General features: G+C 47.0%; 1 protein-coding gene across 6 annotated transcripts in view; it reads right to left on the reverse strand.

Annotated features, from left to right (window-relative positions):
• MTA1 (metastasis associated 1) overlaps positions 1–20,279 on the reverse strand; it is a 114,886-nt gene that overhangs the window by 84,803 nt on the left and 9,804 nt on the right. For all 6 annotated transcript variants that reach the window (XM_040412835.1, XM_040412834.1, XM_040412838.1 and 3 more), the window contains exons 2-3: positions 13,946–14,013; positions 2,507–2,600 (exon numbers count right to left, since the gene is read on the reverse strand). In XM_040412835.1, the coding sequence (XP_040268769.1) occupies positions 2,507–2,600; positions 13,946–14,013 (162 nt within the window). The remainder of the gene's footprint in view (positions 1–2,506; positions 2,601–13,945; positions 14,014–20,279) is intronic.

Raw genomic sequence — 20,279 nt, forward strand, 5'->3', positions numbered from 1 at the left:
TATGTATAGTTTTTTTTTTATTTATGTAAGTTTTACACAATAACAGCTTTTTTAAAACCAAAAAAAATTATGTTTTAGTGTCTCCATATTTTTTTTTTTTTTTTGGGCGATTGCCTTAGGGTAGAGGCTCATTTTTTGCGGGATGAGGTGACGGTTAGATTGGTACTATTTTGGTGGGCAAACGCCTTTTTGATCGCTTGCTGTTGTACTTTTTGTGATGCAGGGTGACAAAAAAAGTTTATTTAGCACAGTTTTTATTTTTTATGGTGTTGATCTGAGGGGTTAGGTCATGTCATATGTTTATAGAGCCGGTCGATATGGATGCGGCAATACCTTATATGTATACTTTTTTTGCCCCCTATTCTTTACCAATTTTTTTTTTTTACTTTATTTGGGGAAAATTACGTTTTTGTTTATTTTTACTTGAAACTTAATTTTTTAGGGGGAAAACTTTATTTTTTCAACTTTTTATTTCACTTTATTTTTTGTCCCACTCCTTTACAATTCATTCCAATACTTCTGTATTGGAATGCATTGGCTGTATTGGAATGCATTGACTCGTCACCAGAATGCAGCGCAGATGCCTCAGGAAGGCATCGCGCTGCCTTCCATGCCATTGGGTCCCCCCTACAGCCGCATGGGGACCTAATGGCACCGCAGACCGCAACCGCCGCCGCATGTAAAAGCCGCAAACCGCAGGTCTGAATTGACCTGCGGTTTGCGGCGATCGCCGACACGGGGGGGTCACAGGACCCAGGAAAAACGAAGTTTAATTCATATGCAAATGAGGACTCGCAAGTGCCCAGGGGCGACGTTCAGTGTGTAGGTGCCCAGGCTGCTCTGCCTTCTTCTCACTTTACTCCTCCCCAGACTCTTCCTTTGCCCTATCGATGAGGCAAGAGACTTGGAGGACGGGCAAAGGAAGAGGCTGGGGAGGAGTAAAGTGAAAAGAAGGCAGAGCAGCCTGGGCACCTACACACTGAACGTCGCCCCTGGGCACTTGCGAGTGCTCATTTGCATATGAATTAAACTTTGTTTTTCCTGCTGGTGCAAGTCTAAAGAAAAGAACAAAGGTACCATTACAATCCTGTATAGGTTTGCTACAGAGCCATGTAAGCACTGTATATGACCATATGGAGGTGACAGACTCCCTTTAAGTAGCGGGATAACATGCCGTACCGGTACGTCATGTGTCCGGAAGAGGTTAATATTGATGACCTATCTTCAGGATAGGTCATCAATATCAGATCAGCAAGAGTCCAACACCCGGCACCCCTGCCGATCAGCTGCTTGCCATAGACATAGCAGTGAGTGGGAAGAGCGACAGGAGACGGCACGCGTACGCCTTCTCTTCATACAGCTGATCAGCGGAGGCGCCTGGTGTCGGACCCCCGCCAATCTGATATTGATGACCTATCCTGAGGATAGGTCATCAATATTAAAAGCCTGGAGAACCCCTTTAATCTGCAGCACATGGTTTTATTAAAACGGACCTCGATATACCTTACATTAATAAATAACCCCATCGTACCCCCTCACATTAACCTCATGTTACCCATTATGTGAGAAAGTACATGATGGGGTCACTTACTATTAATGTGAGGCATGTGGAGCTACTAAAAGTAATAACAGCATGTGCCTCCCATTAATATAGGCATAAAGCAGTGTCTCCATTAAGCACATACCGGTCGCCTGCTCATGAGGTCATCTCCACCTGATAACACTCCTAAGACTCCTCCTGAATGCTGTGGGATAAAGGACCTGTGATGACTTCATCACTATGTGACCAGTAACATATGGATGGTCCTTGTCACAGGGTGATGACGTCATCACAGGTCTTTTTCCTACCAGCATTGCAAGGATTGTGGACCCCCCTGTATATATCAATAAGTGTGCATGTCCCCTGCACTCCTATTCTCCCTCGCCGACATCAAGCCACTCAGCATTTTCATTGGTGGCAGTGGCTGGCCGTGCCACAATGGGGAGGGACGGATGGCCATACTCTCTCCTTCTCCACTGTGCAAACGACGATAAGAACCAGCTGTGTGTACGCCATGTTCTGAAAGGGACGGATGCTAAGCTTCTATCGAAAGTATCGAAAAATACGTAATCCCGGCATCTAAGTATTGCAACACAGTGCAACCCCATCACTATATAATTTAATATGAGGAACTTTGCAAATACATTTTGATCAAAATAATTTGTGCCCATCCACCACGGCAAGGTGACCTCTTTTGGATTGGACTTCTTTGCTATGGATTTTTCATATCGATTCTAGTGATGCAGAGGGTGAAATCTGCACCAAAATTCTCACAAGCACAGTCAGGATTTCAGTGCAGATTTCACCACGGCACTTCTGTCCCGTGTCACATGATGCAACACTGCACCGCATCCCGATCACTTCAGAGAAGAATGAAGCATTCAGGAGGTTTTCCCAAAACGTGCGAGAATAGCAGAAACAAAATCAAGAGTATAGGTAGGAGGTGAGGCTGTACAGGGTACTTACTTGCATGCTTGTCTGCCAAAGAAATGAGAGTGCTGGAGATATCCCTCCTCCTATAGAAACACACAACCTTCGCTTCAACATTTCCATTCGCAGTCTGTAAAAAGAAATCATATTCATAAACTCCTAAAGAATATACTAATTATTTTGTTTTGTCAGGTGGCGTCAAATCCGCTTCAAGAGACATTTTCCTTTATCAGCGTGATCCATATTCCATAACTGCAAATCAACCCAGCAAGCAATAGTACCCGCCAAAATGAAATGGCTCCTCATCGCTAATCACTTCTGATATGACACAGAGGCTAGTAGTAGGGGGACCTTAACGGATTGTATGCAGCCCCCCACAATACATAGACATAGCCCATACGTATGTTCTCCAGGTAAAGCTGGCGGTAAGCAAACCTCCGCAGAGCGCTGGAGTCCCATCATCTAGCGGTCAGTGGGGTCTTTAACCTCCACTGACATGTCTGGATGTGAAGATTTCATCACCTCACCCTACAGCAGGCATCATTTACTAAGGCTACTTTCACACTAGCGTTTTTTGCGGGTCCGTCATGAACGGATCCAGTTGTATTACGTCTTCTATAGCCATGACTGATCCGTCATGAACTCCATTGAAAGTCAATGGGAGACGGATCAGTTTTCTATTGTGTCAGAGAACGTCTCGCTCCGCATGCCAGGACGGACCGAAAAACGCTGCAGCCAGTGTTTTGGTGTCCGCCTCCAGAGCGGAATAGTGACTGAACGGAGGCAAACTGATGCATTCTGAGCGGATCCTTTTCCATTCAGAATGCATTAGGACAAAACTCATCAGTTTTGGACCGCTTATGAGAGCCCTGAACGGATCTCACAAACTGAAAGCCAAAACGCCAGTGTGAAAGTAGCCTTACCAGTATGACCGGGAGCACCAGTTCTTAAAGGGAATGTAACCTATGACCTATTGTTTAAAGGGAGTCTTTCACGCAGATTCACCCTATTAACAGTGTTATGTCCACGGCATCCCCCCTATTAAAACTGTGCTTACCGTTTGTTCCTTGCTAGCATTGTTGTGCAGAAAAACACTTAAAGGGAGTCTGTCACCAGATTGTGACCTTATAGACCGCTTACATAGCGCTCTAGCATAGCAGTCTATGATTCTAATGGTACCTTTGATGTTTGCTTGTGAAGTTCCCCCAAGACAAAAACGGACTTTTATTCATATGTAAATTAGGTCTCGCAAGTGCCCAGGGCGGCGCTCACCTTGTTGGAGCCCAGGCTGTTCTGCCTCTTTTCGTCATATCCCCGCCCCAGCCTCTTCCTCTGCCCGCCCCGCTCTTCTTTTGCGTCCTCCTTCTCTGCAGCGAGATCCCGCGCCTGCACTATCCATTGCTTGGCCGGGGCATGCGCACTGAGATGCCCATTTTGGGTACGGCATCGCAGTAGCTACTACGCATGCGCCGGCCAAGGGCGAGAAACTGCGGCGAGGAGGCGGACCAGAGACACCCACAATGGGCATCGCAGTGCGCATGCCCCAGCCAAGCAATGGATAGCGCAGGCGCGGGATCTCTCTGCAGAGAAGAAGGACGCAAAGGAAGAGCGGGGCGGGCAGAGGAAGAGGCTGGGGCGGGGATATGACAAAAAGATGCAGAACAGCCCGGGCTCCAACAAGGTGAGCGCCGCCCTGGGCACTTGCGAGCCCTAATTTACATATGAATAAAAGTCCGTTTTTGCCTTGGGGGAACTTCACAAGCAAACATCAAAGGTACCATTAGAATCATAGACTGCTATGCTAGAGCGCTATGTAAGCGGTCTATTAGGTCTAAATCTGGTGACAGACTCCCTTTAATCCGTATGCAAATGAGGCTGTGAAGGTGCCCCGAGTCATTTTCATACAAAGCCACTCCCCCTCCGCCGCCTCTGCCCGCCCTTAGTCTCTGCTCTAACCTCCCTCGGCCCGGCCGTAATCCCGCGCATGCACCGATGAACGCGATAACGCACGGTAAACTGCGATGCCCCGGCCCGACTGTGCTCGTTCATCGGCGCATGCGCGGGATTACGGACGGGAGGAGGGTCTGTGTACATGAGCGGTTTCTTTTCAAGCATCAGTTCTGCGTTGCGTGAAAAACGCAGCATGTTCTATATTCAGTGTTTTTTCACGCAGCCCTGCCCCCATAGAAGTGAATGGGGCTTCAGAGGAAAAACAAGATTTTTGTGGACTCACCCGTAAAATCTTTTTCTCGCTTAGTTCATTGGGGGACACAGGACCGTGGGTATAGCTGCTGCTGCCGCCACTAGGAGGCGACACTAGGCTGAATAGTGTTAACTCCTCCTCTGCCGGCTATACCCCCTCTAGCCTGGAGAGAGCATATCAGTTTGTGCCCAAGCAGTAGGAGAAAAACATACAGGAAACAAACCATAACCCATTAATGCCAGTAGGACGGAACCAGAACTGAAGGCCGTACCAGCAAACCAACCGCCGTCAACTGCGGAAATAAGAGAAATCAATGGGTAGGAGCTGTGCCCCCCCAATGAACTAAGCGAGAGAGATTTTACAGTTGAGTCCACAAAAATCTTGTTTTCTCGCTCGTGTCATTGGGGGACAAAGGACCGTGGGACGTTCCAAAGCAGTCCATGGTGAGGGAAGAACCACACACCCATGGAAAATGTCCTTGTGGAAGCTCAAGATACTGCTGCCTGCAAGACCTTGCGGCCCAGAGCAGCGTCCACTGATGCAAAAGAATGCACCTGGTAAAACTTGGTGAACGTGTGCAAGGAAGACCAAGTCACTGCCTTACACAGCTGTGAAGCAGAAGCATGGTGGAAACGAGCCCAAGAAGCGCCCACTGCCCTGGTCGAGTGGGCCGTGATCCCGCAGGGCGGTGCCTTGCCCCGGGAACGGTATGCCTCAGCAATTGCCAAACGAATGCACCTGGCAATCGTCACCTTGGAGGCTGCCAAGCCTTTGCGAGGCCCTTCAGGAACAACGAACAGAGTCCGTACGGCGGAACGAACTAGAAATGGATAAGTAAATCCTCAGAGCCCGAACCACATCCAGCTGATAGGGAGCTCGCTCCCTAGGATGTGAGGGAGAGGGGCAGAACGAAGGGAGAACAATGTCTTCGTTGACATGGAAGGAAGAGACTACCTTCGGCTGAATAGAAAGTATAGGTCGGAGCACTGCCTTATCTTGGTGCAGAACAAGAAAGGGTTCCTTACACAAAAGCGCCACCAATTCTGAAACGTGCATGATGGATGCGATTGCCACCAGGAATGCAACCTTCCAGGAAAGAAGACGGAGGGAAACTGCGTCTAAAGGTTCAAAAGGAGAAGACTCTAGGGAACCAAGGACAAGGTTCAAGTCCCAAGAGGGCAAAGGGGGGCGATACTGAGGGACGGTGTGAGCCACCCCTTGAAGAAAGGTCTTACCCGGGGCCTGATTTGCTAAAAGACGCTGGGAAAAAATTGACAGCGCCGACACCTGTCCCTTTAAGGAACTAAGAGCATGACCCAAATCCAGACCCGATTGCAGAAAGGAAAGGAGAATGGGAAGTGATAAGCGCAGTGGAGGGAGGCTACGTTCCTCACAGAAGCGAAAAGAGAAAAGACCTCCAAGTTCTATAATAAATTTTGGATAATGCTAGTTTCCTGGCATTAATCATGGTGTGAATGACCGTCAGGGAAACCGCGCTGCTTCAGAATGGCGGTTTCAACAGCCACGCCGTCAAACGTAGCGACTCTAAATGCTGGTGGAAGACAGGTCCCTGAGAGAGAAGATCGACTCTGAGCGGAAGAGGCCACAGAGTGTCTCCTAGAAGGAGGATGATATCGGTGTACCACACGCGACGGGGCCAAACCGGAGCGATGAGAATCATCTGGATGCCCTCCATCCTAATTCTGCGCAGGACTCTGGGCAGGAGGGAAGACGTAAAGTAGAGAGAACCCGTCCCATAGTGCCACCAGTGCGTCTACGGCATACGCCCGGGGATCTCTTGTTCAAGAGAAGGTGGGAAGTTTGTGGATGAGTATGGGTGCCATCAGGTACACCTCCGGTCGGCCCAAACGGAGTCAGTGAGAGTCGAAGTGTTGAATCCGGAGGAACCGGTTCAGCAACTTGAGGTCCAGAACCGGGCGAACGGATCCTTCTTTCTTGGGGACAACAAATAGGTTTGAATAAAACCCTGTGAATTGTTCCTCCAGGGGAACCTGGGAGATTACACCTCAAGCGAGAAGGGACCGAATTGCCTGTAAAAAGGCGACAGCCCGAACTGAATCTCTGGGTGGCGGGGACAGAAAGAACCGTTCCGGAGGAGTAGTAAACTCGATCTTATAGCGTCCACACATCTGAGATGAGAATCAGCGCGTGTAATGCGATAAGGGTCCTCTCACAGAGCGCGGCAGGAAGCAGAGCCCCTCCTCTTAAGTCACGGAGGGAGGCGCCGAATTGCGGCCTATACATCCGACGAAGCCACGGCCTAAATTAGCTACTCACAGCCGACCGCGGAGCACTTCCGATCGGCTGGAGGACGAAAGGACCCGGAGCGGTGCGAGCGGGGCACCCGCTTGCCAGGAACGGCCGCTGAGGCCCCCGGCGGAAAAGCGGGGAGTAGCCGCAACCCAAACCAGGGGGAGGCCCGAAACAAAGCCGGGGTCTGAGAAAGCGCAGTGGCCGGCCGGATGCGCAAGGGGAAAAGCGGGAGTCTCTATAAGGGCTGCCCTGTGGACTAAGTCGGATAGTCGGGACCCGAAGTGAGAAGAGGTTGGGGGTAAAATACTCACCTATTCCGATTACTCACCCCATCGTCTCTTCACCCTCCCTCAGTGGACCAGCAGGGTCACCCTGTTCTGTTCAGCAGTCTGGTATGGTGAGAGGGTCTTGCCGGATCAAGGTGACCCTTTGGCTGGTGGGAGGCAAGGGAACTAGGCTGCCCTGCTCAACCTTTACTTCTTGGGGGAGGTCGGGCGGTGAGGGAAACAGACACTGGTCTTGCTCCAGGGTAAACAGAGAGGCTAGGCGACTGTTTTCCATCCTAAAAGAAAAAAACAAAAAATAAATAAACAAAAGGAAGCCGCTCTGCAAGCAGGGAGGTCTGCCTCCTACGACACTAAGCTAAAAACTGATATACTCTCTCCGGGCTGGAGGGGGTATAGCCGGCAGGGGAGCCATCAATTTTCAGCCTAGTGTCGCCTCCTAGTGGCAGCAGCAGCAGCTATACCCACAGTCCTGTGTCCCCCAATGATACGAGCGAGAAACTGATGGTTGGTAAGAGATGTTGTTTATAAACCTTCAGTTTTTTATGACGCACGTGAAAAACGTATCAAAACGCATTGCACCCACAGGGAAAAAACGCAATTGCAGACATAACTGACTGAACTTGTTTGCAAAATGGTCCGAGTTTCCCTGAACGCATCCAGAGCCAATCCGTCACGCTCGTGTGAAAGAGGCTTAAGTGAGATCACAGCTTATCTACTCCACTTCCCTGCACAATGACGTCTGCAAGAAATGGGGGTTAGTCAGCACATCCCAATGCACAGGTGCACGTTACCATGGCTGAAAGCACAAAAGCAAAAACAAAACACAGTGCAACAGCACTCTGCAAACACAAATAATGTACTAATGCACAAAGAAAATGTACTAATGCTAACGCTAGGTTATAAACGTGAGATTCTTAGCAAATATATTTTGCACCTTTCCACCACCGGCAAGGTCACATTGTCGTTGGTGGACAGGCACAAATAATTTTGTACAAAATGTATTTGCCAAGAATCTCACATTTATAACATAGCATTAGCACATTCTCTATAACAGAGTATGGCACGATTGTATTAATTTATTATTTGTGCTTTGCAGAGTGCAGTTGCATTGCTTGTTTTTACAATGACCTCTGCACAGGTCACAGAGCGTGCCTAGAAAACTCCCCCATAGAAGCCAATGAGTCCTCTCCAGTTTACTGAGTCTATGGCCCATGGTGGCTGCTGTATAGCATAAAGCTCAGGCAAGATGGGTGCCCCATAACCATGTTTAGGACACCAAATAATAAAAAAAAGAAATAATAATAAAATATTATTATTAATACAATCAGAAAATAAAAACTGATTAGAAAACAGATCTGTGTCACCATCAGGTTTTAACTGGCAGAAAAAAAAAAAGTTTGGTCACACATTCCCTTTAAAGGGTTTCTATCACTTCATATGACATAATTAGCTCTCAGACACTAGCGATCCGCTAGTGTCTGCTCTGGCCAACCATCCTAATATAACTGTTTATTGGGCAGCCGTTTTGCTAAAAAAATAACTTTTATAAATATGCTAATGAGCCTCTAGGTGCTATGTGGGCGTCATTAGCACCTAGAGGCTCCGTCTACCTTCATACACAGCCACCGCCCAGCGCGTCCCTCCAGCCCGCCCATCTCCTGCTGAATGCGATCCTCCGTGTGACGCAACGGACGAATTCTCGCGCATGCGCCGTGCGCGGCTGTATTCGGCGCATGCGCAGTGAATGTCTGACCGCTTCCCTGCTCAGACATCTCCACTGCGCCTGTTCCTTGGAGCACTATGACGTCATCGGCGCAGGCGCAGTGGAGATGTCTGAGCAGGGAAGCGTCAGACATTCACTGCGCATGCGCCGAATACAGCCGCGCACGGCGCATGCGCGAGAATTCGTCCGTTGCGTCACACGGAGGATCGCATTCAGCAGGAGATGGGCGGGCTGGAGGGACGCGCTGGGCGGCCGCTGTGTATGAAGGTAGACGGAGCCTCTAGGTGCTAATGACGCCCACATAGCACCTAGAGGCTCATTAGCATATTTATAAAAGTTATTTTTTTAGCAAAACGGCTGCCCCAAAAGCTGTTATATTAGGATGGTTGGCCAGAGCAGACACTAGCGGATCGCTATTGTCTGAGAGCTAATTATGTCATACCAAGTGATAGAAACCCTTTAAGACTGCTTATACACTCGCGTTTTGGTTTCCGTCTCTGAGATCCGTTCAGGGCTCTCACAATCGGTCCAAAACGGATCAGTTTTGCCCTAATGAATTCTGAATGGAAAAAGGATCCGCTCAGAATGCATCAGTTTGCCTCCAATCAGTCTCCATTTCGCTCTGGAGGCTGCCTGCAGCGTTTTGCTGTCCGCCTGACGAAGCGGAGCCAAACGGATCCGTCCTGGCACACAATGTAAGTCAATGGGGACGGATCCGTTTTCTCTGACAACAGAAACTGGATCCGTCCCCGTTGACTTTCAATGGTGTTCAAGACTGATCCGTCGTGGCTATAGAAGACATAATACAACCGGATCCGTTCATGACGGATGCATGCGGTTGTATTATTGTAACAAGCGTTTTTGCAGATCCATGCCAGGTCCGAAATTCTTTTCCTTCCACAGGTTAGCTGAAACTGATTTTAGCTAGAGCCCCAGAGAGCCACTTTAAAGATGAACCATAGTTCACACATATCTATGAACCAGTTACCAGGGCACATCAGGTCAATCTACAGAAGCCCCCGCAGCGCTAATCTCACATCTTCTCCTATTACATGGGCATGTGAAGCAGACAAAGGCACGATCAGGAACATGACCCCCTGCCATACATTAATACCTAGCAGGCACCATCCAGCTACTGCGCTCTATGGCAGTCAGACTGCTCATCACATTTTCAATTAGTCACATATTAAGAATCATATCTAAAGTGCACATGGAACAAGGGCATTGATCACATTATCATTCAACAATTCAGATTTGCACTATTTATCAAAGTAACAGCAGCCAATCAGAATCCCGCTCTCCTCTGCCACATGCCTTTTGTAGAAAAAAAAAAAAAAGCAGCAACGGAATTGGTTGCTATAGGCACCTACGCCTTTTACTTTGGGTGAATCTTTTTGATGGTGAATTAGGTCAGTGTGCAGATGTGAACGCAGCCAACAGGGGGCCCCGTTTCAAATCTATCCCCGTGCAGTGGAAGTCGACCGGCAGTGCAGATGCACATCCAAGAAATAGTCATAGGGACCTCATCCTTTTTCAATGTAGAGAGGTGAAGGCCACAAAAAAAAAAAAAAAAAAAAAGAAGTCTGCGTCCACGTGTTAACATGCCGATTTCACAGGTCAATTTACACATAGAGAATTTCCAGAGCGTCTACAAGAGAATTTTAAAAAATCATCTACGGTAATTAGCTGGTACTGTATTACCCTTCGGCTTTACCATAGCAAAATCTGCACAGAAAATACACATTGGCCTTAGGCTACATTCACACGTCCGTATTTTTCTACATCCCGATTTTCGGTCCGTTTTTTGCGGATCCGTTGGTCCTGAAAATGTTTCCGTATGTCATCCGTTTTTTGCGGATCCGCAAAAAACGGAAACATGTGAAAACTCAAATCCGACAGTATATTCTAACACAGAGGCGTTCCCATGGTGATGGGGACGCTTCTAGTTAGAATATACTGAGAACGGTGTCCATGACTGCCCCCTGCTGCCTGGCAGCACCCGATCTCTTACAGGGGGCTGTGATCCGCACAATTATTGTGCGAATCATAGCCCCCTGTGAGAGATCAGGTGCTGCCAGGCAGGAGGGGGCAGACCCCCCTCCCTCCCCAGTATTAAATGTGCCCAGTGCGGCCTCACCTCTCCCCCCCCCCCATCATCGGTGGCCAGTGCGGATTCCCAGTATTAATAAATGTGCCCAGTGCGGTCTCACCTCTCCCTCCCCCCCCCCCCCCCCATCATGGGTGGCAGTGCGGATTCCCAGTATTAATAAATGTGCCCAGTGCGGCCTCACCTCTCCCCCCCCCCCCCCCCCTTCCCCATCATTGGTGGCAGTGCGGATTCCCAGTAATAATAAATGTGCCCAGTGCGGTCTCACCTCTCTCCCCCCCCCCCCCCCCATCATGGGTGGCAGTGCGGATTCCCTGTAATAATAAATGTGCCCAGTGCGGCCTCACCTCTCTCCCCCCCCCCCCCCCCCATCATTGGTGGCAGTGCGGATTCCCAGTATTAATAAATGTGCCCAGTGCGGTCTCACCTCTTCCTCCCCCCCCCCCCCCCCCCCATCATTGGTGGCAGCAGAGAGTACCGATCGGAGTCCCAGTTTAAATCGCTGGGGCTCCGATCGGTTACCATGGCAGCAAAGACGCTATTGCAGTCTTGGCTGCCATGGTTACTTAGCAATAAATACAAGCATTATACTTACCTGCGACTGCGAGCTGCGATGTGTGTCCGGCCGGGAGCTCCTCCTACTTGTAAGTGACAGGTCTGTGCGGCGCATTGCTTTTAGCACAGACCTGTCACTTACAAGTAGGAGGAGCTCCCGGCCGGACACACATCGCAGCTCGCAGTCGCAGGTAAGTATAATGCTTGTATTTATTGCTAAGTAACCATGGCAGCCAAGACTGCAATAGCGTCTTTGCTGCCATGGTAACCGATCAGAGCCCCAGCGATTTAAACTGGGACTCCGATCAGTACTCTCCGCTGCCACCAATGATGGGGGGGGGGGAGAGAGGTGAGGCCGCACTGGGCACATTTATTATTACTGGGAATCCGCACTGGCCACCAATGATGGGGGGGGGGGGGGGGGGGAGAGGTGAGACCGCACTGGGCACATTTAATACTGGGGAGGGAGGGGGGTCTGCCCCCTGCTGCCTGGCAGCACCCGATCTCTTATAGGGGGCTATGATATGCACAATTAACCCCTCAGGCGCAGCACCTGAGGGGTTAATTGTGCGGATCACAGCCCCCTGTAAGAGATCGGGTGCTGCCAGGCAGCAGGGGGCAGTCATGTACACCGTTCTCAGTATATTCTAACTAGAAGCGTCCCCATCACCATGGGAACGCCTCTGTGTTAGAATATACTGTCGGATCTGAGTTTTTCACGAAGTGAAAAATCAGATCTGTAGAAAACTTACTGGGAATCCGCACTGCCGCACTGGCCACCAATGAATATAGAGGGAGGGGGGCACATTTAATACTGGGGAGGAAGCCCAATTTCCAGGAACGGAATCCGCATAAAACGGATGACATACGTAATGACATACGAATGTCTTCCGTTTTTTGCGGATCCATTGACTTTGTATTGGTCCAGGATCCGATTTTTCAGGACAAGAATAGGACATGTTTTATATTTAAACGGACATGCGGAACGGAACAACGGAAACGGACAGCACACATTGTGCTGTCCGATTTTTTCCAGGACCCATTGAAAATGAATGGGTCCAGATCTGGTCCTGATCTGTTCCTGAAAAAACGGAACAGATCAGGAAAGAAAAAACGGACGAGTGAATGGACCCTTAGAGTGAATTCACACAGCGGAGATCTGACGCAGAATTTTACTCCCCATTAAATCCACGTGACAATGTGGAAGGATGAACTGATAGTTGGAGAAATGTGTGCAACAGATCTGCATTTGAAGATCCCTTTAGGGCACAGCCACAAGGGACCTGTGCCACAAGCAGATCCGCCTCGTTTTACAGTACCAGCAAAGTGGACGAAATTAAGAAATAAAAAAAAAAAAAATCTGCAGCCTGTCAATTTAGGTGGTGGATTTCCACCCTCTACAACTCATAGGGTAAAATCCACAGTAAGGGCTCGTTGACACGACCGTGACGTTTTTTTTTGCGGTCCGCAAAAAATTGGATGCCACCCATGTGCCTTCTGCAATTTGCGTAACGGAACAGGAGGCCATTATAGAAATGCCTATTCTTGTCCGCAAAACAGACAAGAATAGGACAGGACTCATCCTTTTTGCGGGGCCACGGAACGGAGCAACGGATGCGGACAGCACACAGAGTGCTGTCCGCATCTTTTGCAAACCCATTGAAATAAATGGTTCCGTATACGGAACGCAGAAAACGGTCCGTATACGGAACGCAAAATACGTTCGTGTGAACGAGCCCTAAATCTGCAGTAAAACCTGCAGGAGAGAATCCACTACGTCTGGCCGCACTCATAGGCCCCTTCACACGAGCGAGTATTCCGCACGGGTGCAATGCATTGCACCCGCAAGGAATCCGAACCCATTCATTTCAATGGGGCTGTGTACATGTACGTTGGTTTTCGCGCATCACTTGTGCGTTGTGTGAAAAATCACAGCATGTTCTACATTCCGCGATTTTCACGCAACGCTGGCCCCATGGAAGTGAATGGGGCTGCGTGAAAATCGCAAGCAAGTTTTTCACTGATGGTTGCTAAGAGATGTTGTTTGTAAACATTCCGTTTTTTTATCACGCGCGTGAAAAACGCATTAATTCGCACTGCACCCGCGCGGTAAAAAACTGAACGCGTCACAAACAAAACTGAATGAACTTGCTTGCGAAATCGTGCAGTTTTCACTAAACACATCTGCAACGCATCCGGTCCTAATCCAGACACGCTCGTCTGCAAGGGGCCTTCTCCAAGGCGGACCGCAAAAAACGGCACGGTCGTGTGCATGAGGCCTTATAGTAGGGAATACATGCAGCATCATAAGGTAGGTACTACTTACCTTGTTAAGTTCTTCTATTCTTCTTATCAAGAAAGGGTTGCTTGAAGAGTTTTCAAAGTAAACATAATCTGAAAAATACACGAGAACGATACGTATCAATCATAATGGAGAACGGAAGATGCAGGTAAATGTTGCACATTTTGAAAACATGAGACTCCATCTACAAACAGAAATCAGCTATGGTATATGGTCACCGGGTCAATGCGCACTACTATATTTTCCAACTAGGGGTCGCTGCAGGGGAAATGTATGACTGGGCCCATCTCCCCCCCCGCACATCCATCGTCCAGGAGCCCACATACTAAATAACAAAGTCACCCTGACACACCAATTTCAGCGGGAGCAGCCAACTATGTGAAGGGGGTGTACCGACTGAATTTCATCATGCCCGATACTCTGTTCTGATGGGAGACCAGCTGCTGTTAGAAGTTTCTGACAGCAGCTTATTTGCCTCACCCCTTTGTCCAAGCCAAGTTTGCATATGTATGGGGGGAGGGAGGGCTCACTGACAGCTATGGTAGGTTTACGGCCACCTTAAAGGGCATCTGTCAGCAGATTTGTACCTATGACACTGGCTGACCTGTTACATGTGCGCTTGGCAGCTGAAGACATCTGCGTTGGTCCCATCTTCATATGTGCCCGCATAACGGAGAAAAATGATGTTTAAATAAATACGAATGAGCCTCTGGGATCCTCGGGGGCGTTGCCATTACACCTAGAGGCTCTGCTCTGTCACGCCCCCTCTCCACTTTGATTGTGAAGGCCAGGCAGTGAAAATCTCATCACCAATGGCTCGGTGAATCAAAGTGCAGAGGGAGCGAACATTTATCATCTAGCTATGAGATAAGAACCCCCAGTGATCACTTGAACGTTGGACCCCCGTTCCTGCAATGTCCTCTGCTGTCTCCATGATATGGTAGATTATTCAGACTCCTCATGGAGAAACGGGGGGCTCAGGAAACCCGTTCTAGTGATCACTGGGGGTATAGTGAGCCAGTGGTGAGACCCACAGACATAAGACATTGTGTGTAGGTGATAAATGTCCATTGTGGGACAATCCCTTTAAGGGGGCCATCTATTTCATACTGGAAAAGCCTATTATATTAGAAAGATTGGAGGAGACCCCAAGTTTAAATAACATTTACTGCTGCAAGTAACAAAATAGTAGTAACTAAAAGGGGAGAACACTGCGTAGCAGTAGCTGCCAAATCACTGCAGTATCAAAGAATATACAACACACTGCCTCACACAAAACAACGTCCCATTGACAAAAAAAATAACACCAGATAGAAATATTGGATTGCTCCAAATCTCTGCATGCATTTTTGTCTCAGGTAGATGTGTAACAGATTACAGGTCTGGTCGGATTAGACACTGGGTCTCACCACAAGAGGGCTTCAAAGTGTTCCCCCCCCCCCCCCCACCCTATTAAAAGTCTCTCAGAGGCTACTTTTGAGTAGTGTACCTCTTGGTGAGAGATCACTGACTGCTAACTGTGTTGCCCTGTTGACAGACTTCCATCATTAGACAGAGAAGCATGACTCATTTTGGGGAATTTACTGCCATATAGGTCACTCAGACCTATCTGTTGGGAGCAGTGGTTACGTTAGGACATGGACATACACAGCAAACAGGGTCTGGACAGCCCAGCCAGACCACGAGTAGAGAGGATTGTTTGATCCACCGACAAGCACAAGCAGCTCCCACAATTTCATTGTCCACCATCCAAACACTTCATTTCATTACACACCAGTCTCTGCCTGGACCATTTCAAGGCACTTGGCAGAAGGAAATTTGGTGTCAAGGCATCCATTACGTGTCCTGCCATTGACAGCCTGGCCCAGTTTTCTTTGTTTGTACTTGTGTTGTGAACTAGAAACCTGGACCGCTATGGACTGGAACCACTGTCTTTAACCCCAAATCCACGTTCGGTTTGGGATCCCACAATGGTCGGGTTCCAGTATGGAGGCCTCATGGAGAGAGCTTCAATCCTGCTTTTGCTGTGGAGCGACTCCTTCAAATGATCTGGGGAGCCATCACATATGACAGTCAGTCACCCCCTAGTAGTGATACGAGGGACCCTAACAGCTCAGTGATATTTCGGGACATCCTGCAGCCTCATGTGTTCCCTTTCATGGTAGGCTTCCAACTGGCATTTTTCAGCAGGATAAGGCTCACCACACACAGCAAGGGTTTCCCAGTAATGTCTGTCCTCTCCAGTCTCCAGATTTATCGCCAATCAAGCATTTATGAGACCAGCTGGGACTCCAGCTTCTGCAACCTACCAGTGTGCAGGATCTACAGGCCCAGCTGCATCATCTGTGGGTAAGTGTGCTGCCGAATACTTACAGAAACTGTAAGCCTCCATGTCCAACCATATCTCATCCTGTATCCAGGCTAGAGGAGGCCCCACAGGACACTAGAGCCTGCTTTCTATTGTAGAGTTTCCCAATAAACTCATCCTTTCCCTCTAATATTGTAATTACGTACATATATCATCGTTACATTAACACAAAAAAAAAATTCATTCAATTCCAACAACTACTTCTTGGAACTGTATTTTTTTAGTAGGCGAGTGTATATTAATCCCATAAATCAGCTCCCGATAAATGCACCAACATTTTTGCAAAACCTTGCTTCTGGAGTGTTCCAAGTGGCTCCTTAATGGTATGTCAGCACAGTGGGATGGTGGACAGGTATTTTTTTATTGGGCACAGTTTGGGGTTATTAAGGTTGTTGGCTCCTAAGCTGCATAACCAATTTAAGAATAAGGTTATGTACAGTGCCATGAAAAAGTCTTCATACCCCTTGATCTTGTCCACGTTACATCCACAAAGTTAAATGTATTTTAATCTGTATTTTATGTGATAGACCAAAACAAAGTGGCATGTATGTATGAGGTGAAAAAAAGAAGATACTTGGTGTTCAAAATATTTAATAAATAAAAATCTGGAAAGTGTGGCGTGCATTTATATTCAGTCCCCTGAGTCCGTACTTTTTAGGACCACATTCCGCAGCAATTGCAGCTGCAAGTCTTGGAGTATGTCTCTACCAGCTTTGTACATCTAGAGGCTGAAATTTTTGCCCATTCCTCTTTGCAAAATAACTCAAGCTGTCAGATTGGATGGAGAGCGGCTGTGAACAGCAATTTTTAAGTCTGGCCACATATTCTCAACGGCATTTAGGTCTGGACTGTGACTGGGTCATTCTAAAACATGAATATGCTTTGATCTGAACCATTCCATTGTAGCTCTGGCTGTATGTTTAGGGGGAACCTCCGCCCCAGTATGAGGTCTTCTGCAGCCTCTACCAGGTTTTCCTCCAGGATTGCCCTGTATTTAGATCCATCTACCCATCAACTCTGACCAGCTTCCCTGTCGAAGAAAAACATCCCCACAGCATGATGGTGCCACCATGTTTCACGGTGGGGATGGTGTGTTCAGGGTGATGTGCAGTGTTACTTTTCCGCCACACATAGCATTTTGGATTTAGGCGAAAAAGTTCAACGTTGTTCTCATCAGACCAGAGCACCTTCTTCCAGATGTTTGCAGTGTCCTCTACATGGCTTGTGGGAAATAGGACTTCTTATGGTTTGCTTTCAAAAATAGCTTTCTTCTTGCCACTCGACTAATGGTTGTCCTGTGGACAGATTCTCCCACCTAAGTTGTGCATCTCTGCAGCTTCTCCAGAGTGACCATGGGCCTCTTGGCTGTTTCTCCAATTAGGCTGTCAGTTTAGGTGGACGGCCATGTATTGGTAGCTTTGTAGTTGTGCCATACTCCTTCCATTTTCGGATGATGGACTGAACAGTGCTCCATGTTCAGAGCTTGTTTTTTTTTTTGTTAGTTTTTTTTTTTTATAATCTAACCCCACTTAACACTTCTCTACAACTTTATCCCTGACCTGCCTGGTGTGCTCCTTGGTTTTCATGATGCCGTTTGATCACTAATGTTCAGTAACGAAGCACTGAGGCCTTCAAAGAACAAAAGTATGTATGTATACTGAGAATATATTACCCACAGGAGAAACCCATTTACTATTTAGGTGACTTCTGAAGACAATTGGTCACACTGGATTTTATGGTATTAGAGTACAGGGGGACTGAATACAAATGCACACCACACTTTTCACATTTTTATTTATTAAAATTTTGGAAAACCATGATTAGGTTTTTTTCACTTCACACATATATTTGCTACTTTGTGTTGGTCTATCACATAAATCCCAACAAAATACATTTAAAGGCTATGTACACCTTTGGGGGCAATTTTTTTAATTATTGCATTGTACTTATTTTGAGCTAAAAATATTTTTTTTTTATTGGTCTTTATTACAAATACGGAGCCCTTTTTCTGTACAGAGCTGAGATGATCTAATAAAAGGGATCTGAATTTTCTCTCTGTTCTGTCAGGCAGCTCAGCTGACGGCTTCTCATCTCTGCTCTCTGACCTTATAAACACTCATTATAGCTCAGTTACTGATAGACATGTGGCTTCAATAAGGACTGTATTACACCAACAGATTATCAGACCAATAGTTGTTGCGTATAACAAAAGATCTGTGTGTGTGATTGGTCATTTGACCAATGATTGGTCAGAAAGTCTTTCAGATAATCTGCTGGTGTCATACAGGCCTAAGCATTATCACTACTTAGTAAAATAGAGATAAGGGTTATTAGAGGACAGGCACAAAGTGAAAGTAAAAAAATTCACAAAGCTAGACAGTTAGCGCTTTGTGACAAAACGGCTCAATAGTTTTAATAAAGACCAATTGAAAAAATGATGTTTAGCCCAAAATGAGTTAAATGTAATTGTAAAAAAAAAAAAAAAAAAAGGCAACTGCCTCCGAATGTGTACATAGCCTTTAAGTTACTGGGTGTAACGTGAAAAAAAAAAGTTGAACGGTTCAAGAGGTATGAATACTTTTTCAAGCCACTGTATCTTGTCTATTTCTGTCAAAAGCTCTGGAGACCGAATGGAATATAACAAAGGTGGGTAAGCAGAGGGTGGACATAGTGTGGCCTGATGCCTCCAGTCAACCAGCAGTATAAAAGGTATAGGCCCCTTGCCATATCCATACAGTATATACATCCAGGCTTACCAGCAGATTTGCACATAATGAACTCCTCCTCTTGTATATCTACTGGCTGGTCATACATGGTGGTATACAGTTTTTCTTACGGTATAAAAAAGTGCAGAAGGCAGTATTTTCCAGTACCGCCAACCACTGTATGACAAAATATAAGAAATATATTATATATTTTACACTTTACAGCACAGGTAAGACTCTTCCGTCAGAGGAATCTGTCATGAAACCATCTGAGGAAATGCTTGATGTATTCATTGTGGGCTCCGGGCAGCCATCTTTTTGTAGCCCTTTAAATAGTCTAGAAAGTAAAAAAGTTGTATAAAACGTCTCGGTCAAAAAATTTTTAAAAAATTACGTCCCCCTTATATTTTAAAGCTTATTTACATATCTTACTTCTCTAAAGCATCAAAATGAAATTAAGCTACTTGGCTAATGATCTTGATTAATACAGTATGGTGTCTACAGCTCCCATGCAGACCGATGTGCCCCTGTGCACCACAATCCTGCAGTTGTGCTCCTTTCTACCAGTCCCTACTTTTCGCAAACATTCAGGAGGTCAGATAGTAAGGACTGCAGGACATGCACACGGTTTATAGAGCGTAACCATGGCGACACTACTGCATAGGTGCTGTGCACACTAAACTGCAGAATATTTCTCAGTGTGAGAGATATACAGTAGTAGGGGGATGCATGGGAGGCGTCCCCAAATATGTTCCAAGGATCACATATAACATCTCAATAGACAGCGGTCATCAAGCGTCACCTCGTAGCTGACTGAATAGAATGAGAAAAATGACGACAACTGAAGAAGAGCATTTAAAGTGACAACCAATATGGCTTCACACCCTGCTGTCACCAATACAAAAACTGCTGCAAATGCAAACAAGTATAAGAAGTCAATCCAACTATCATACACATCAGATGTAAGTACAACATGGGGGTGAGGAAGGCTCCCCCGCACCTGAGCTGGATGAGAAGTTAACCCCTTCAACCCCAGGCCTGTTTTCACCTTCCTGCACCCAGGCCATTTTTTGCAAATCATGTGTCACTTTATTTGGTAATAACTTTAAAACGCTTTTACTTATCCAGGCCATTCTGAGACTGTTTTCTCATCACATATCGTACTTCATGACAGTGGTAAAAAGGAGTAAAAAATAATTAAAAAATTTACCAAAAGTTTGGAAAAATTAGCAAAATTTCCAAATTTTAATTTCTCTACTTTTATAACAGATAGTAATACCTCTAA

The sequence above is a fragment of the Bufo bufo genome, chromosome 11 (genome assembly GCF_905171765.1).
Source record: "Bufo bufo chromosome 11, aBufBuf1.1, whole genome shotgun sequence".
Taxonomy (NCBI): domain Eukaryota; kingdom Metazoa; phylum Chordata; class Amphibia; order Anura; family Bufonidae; genus Bufo; species Bufo bufo.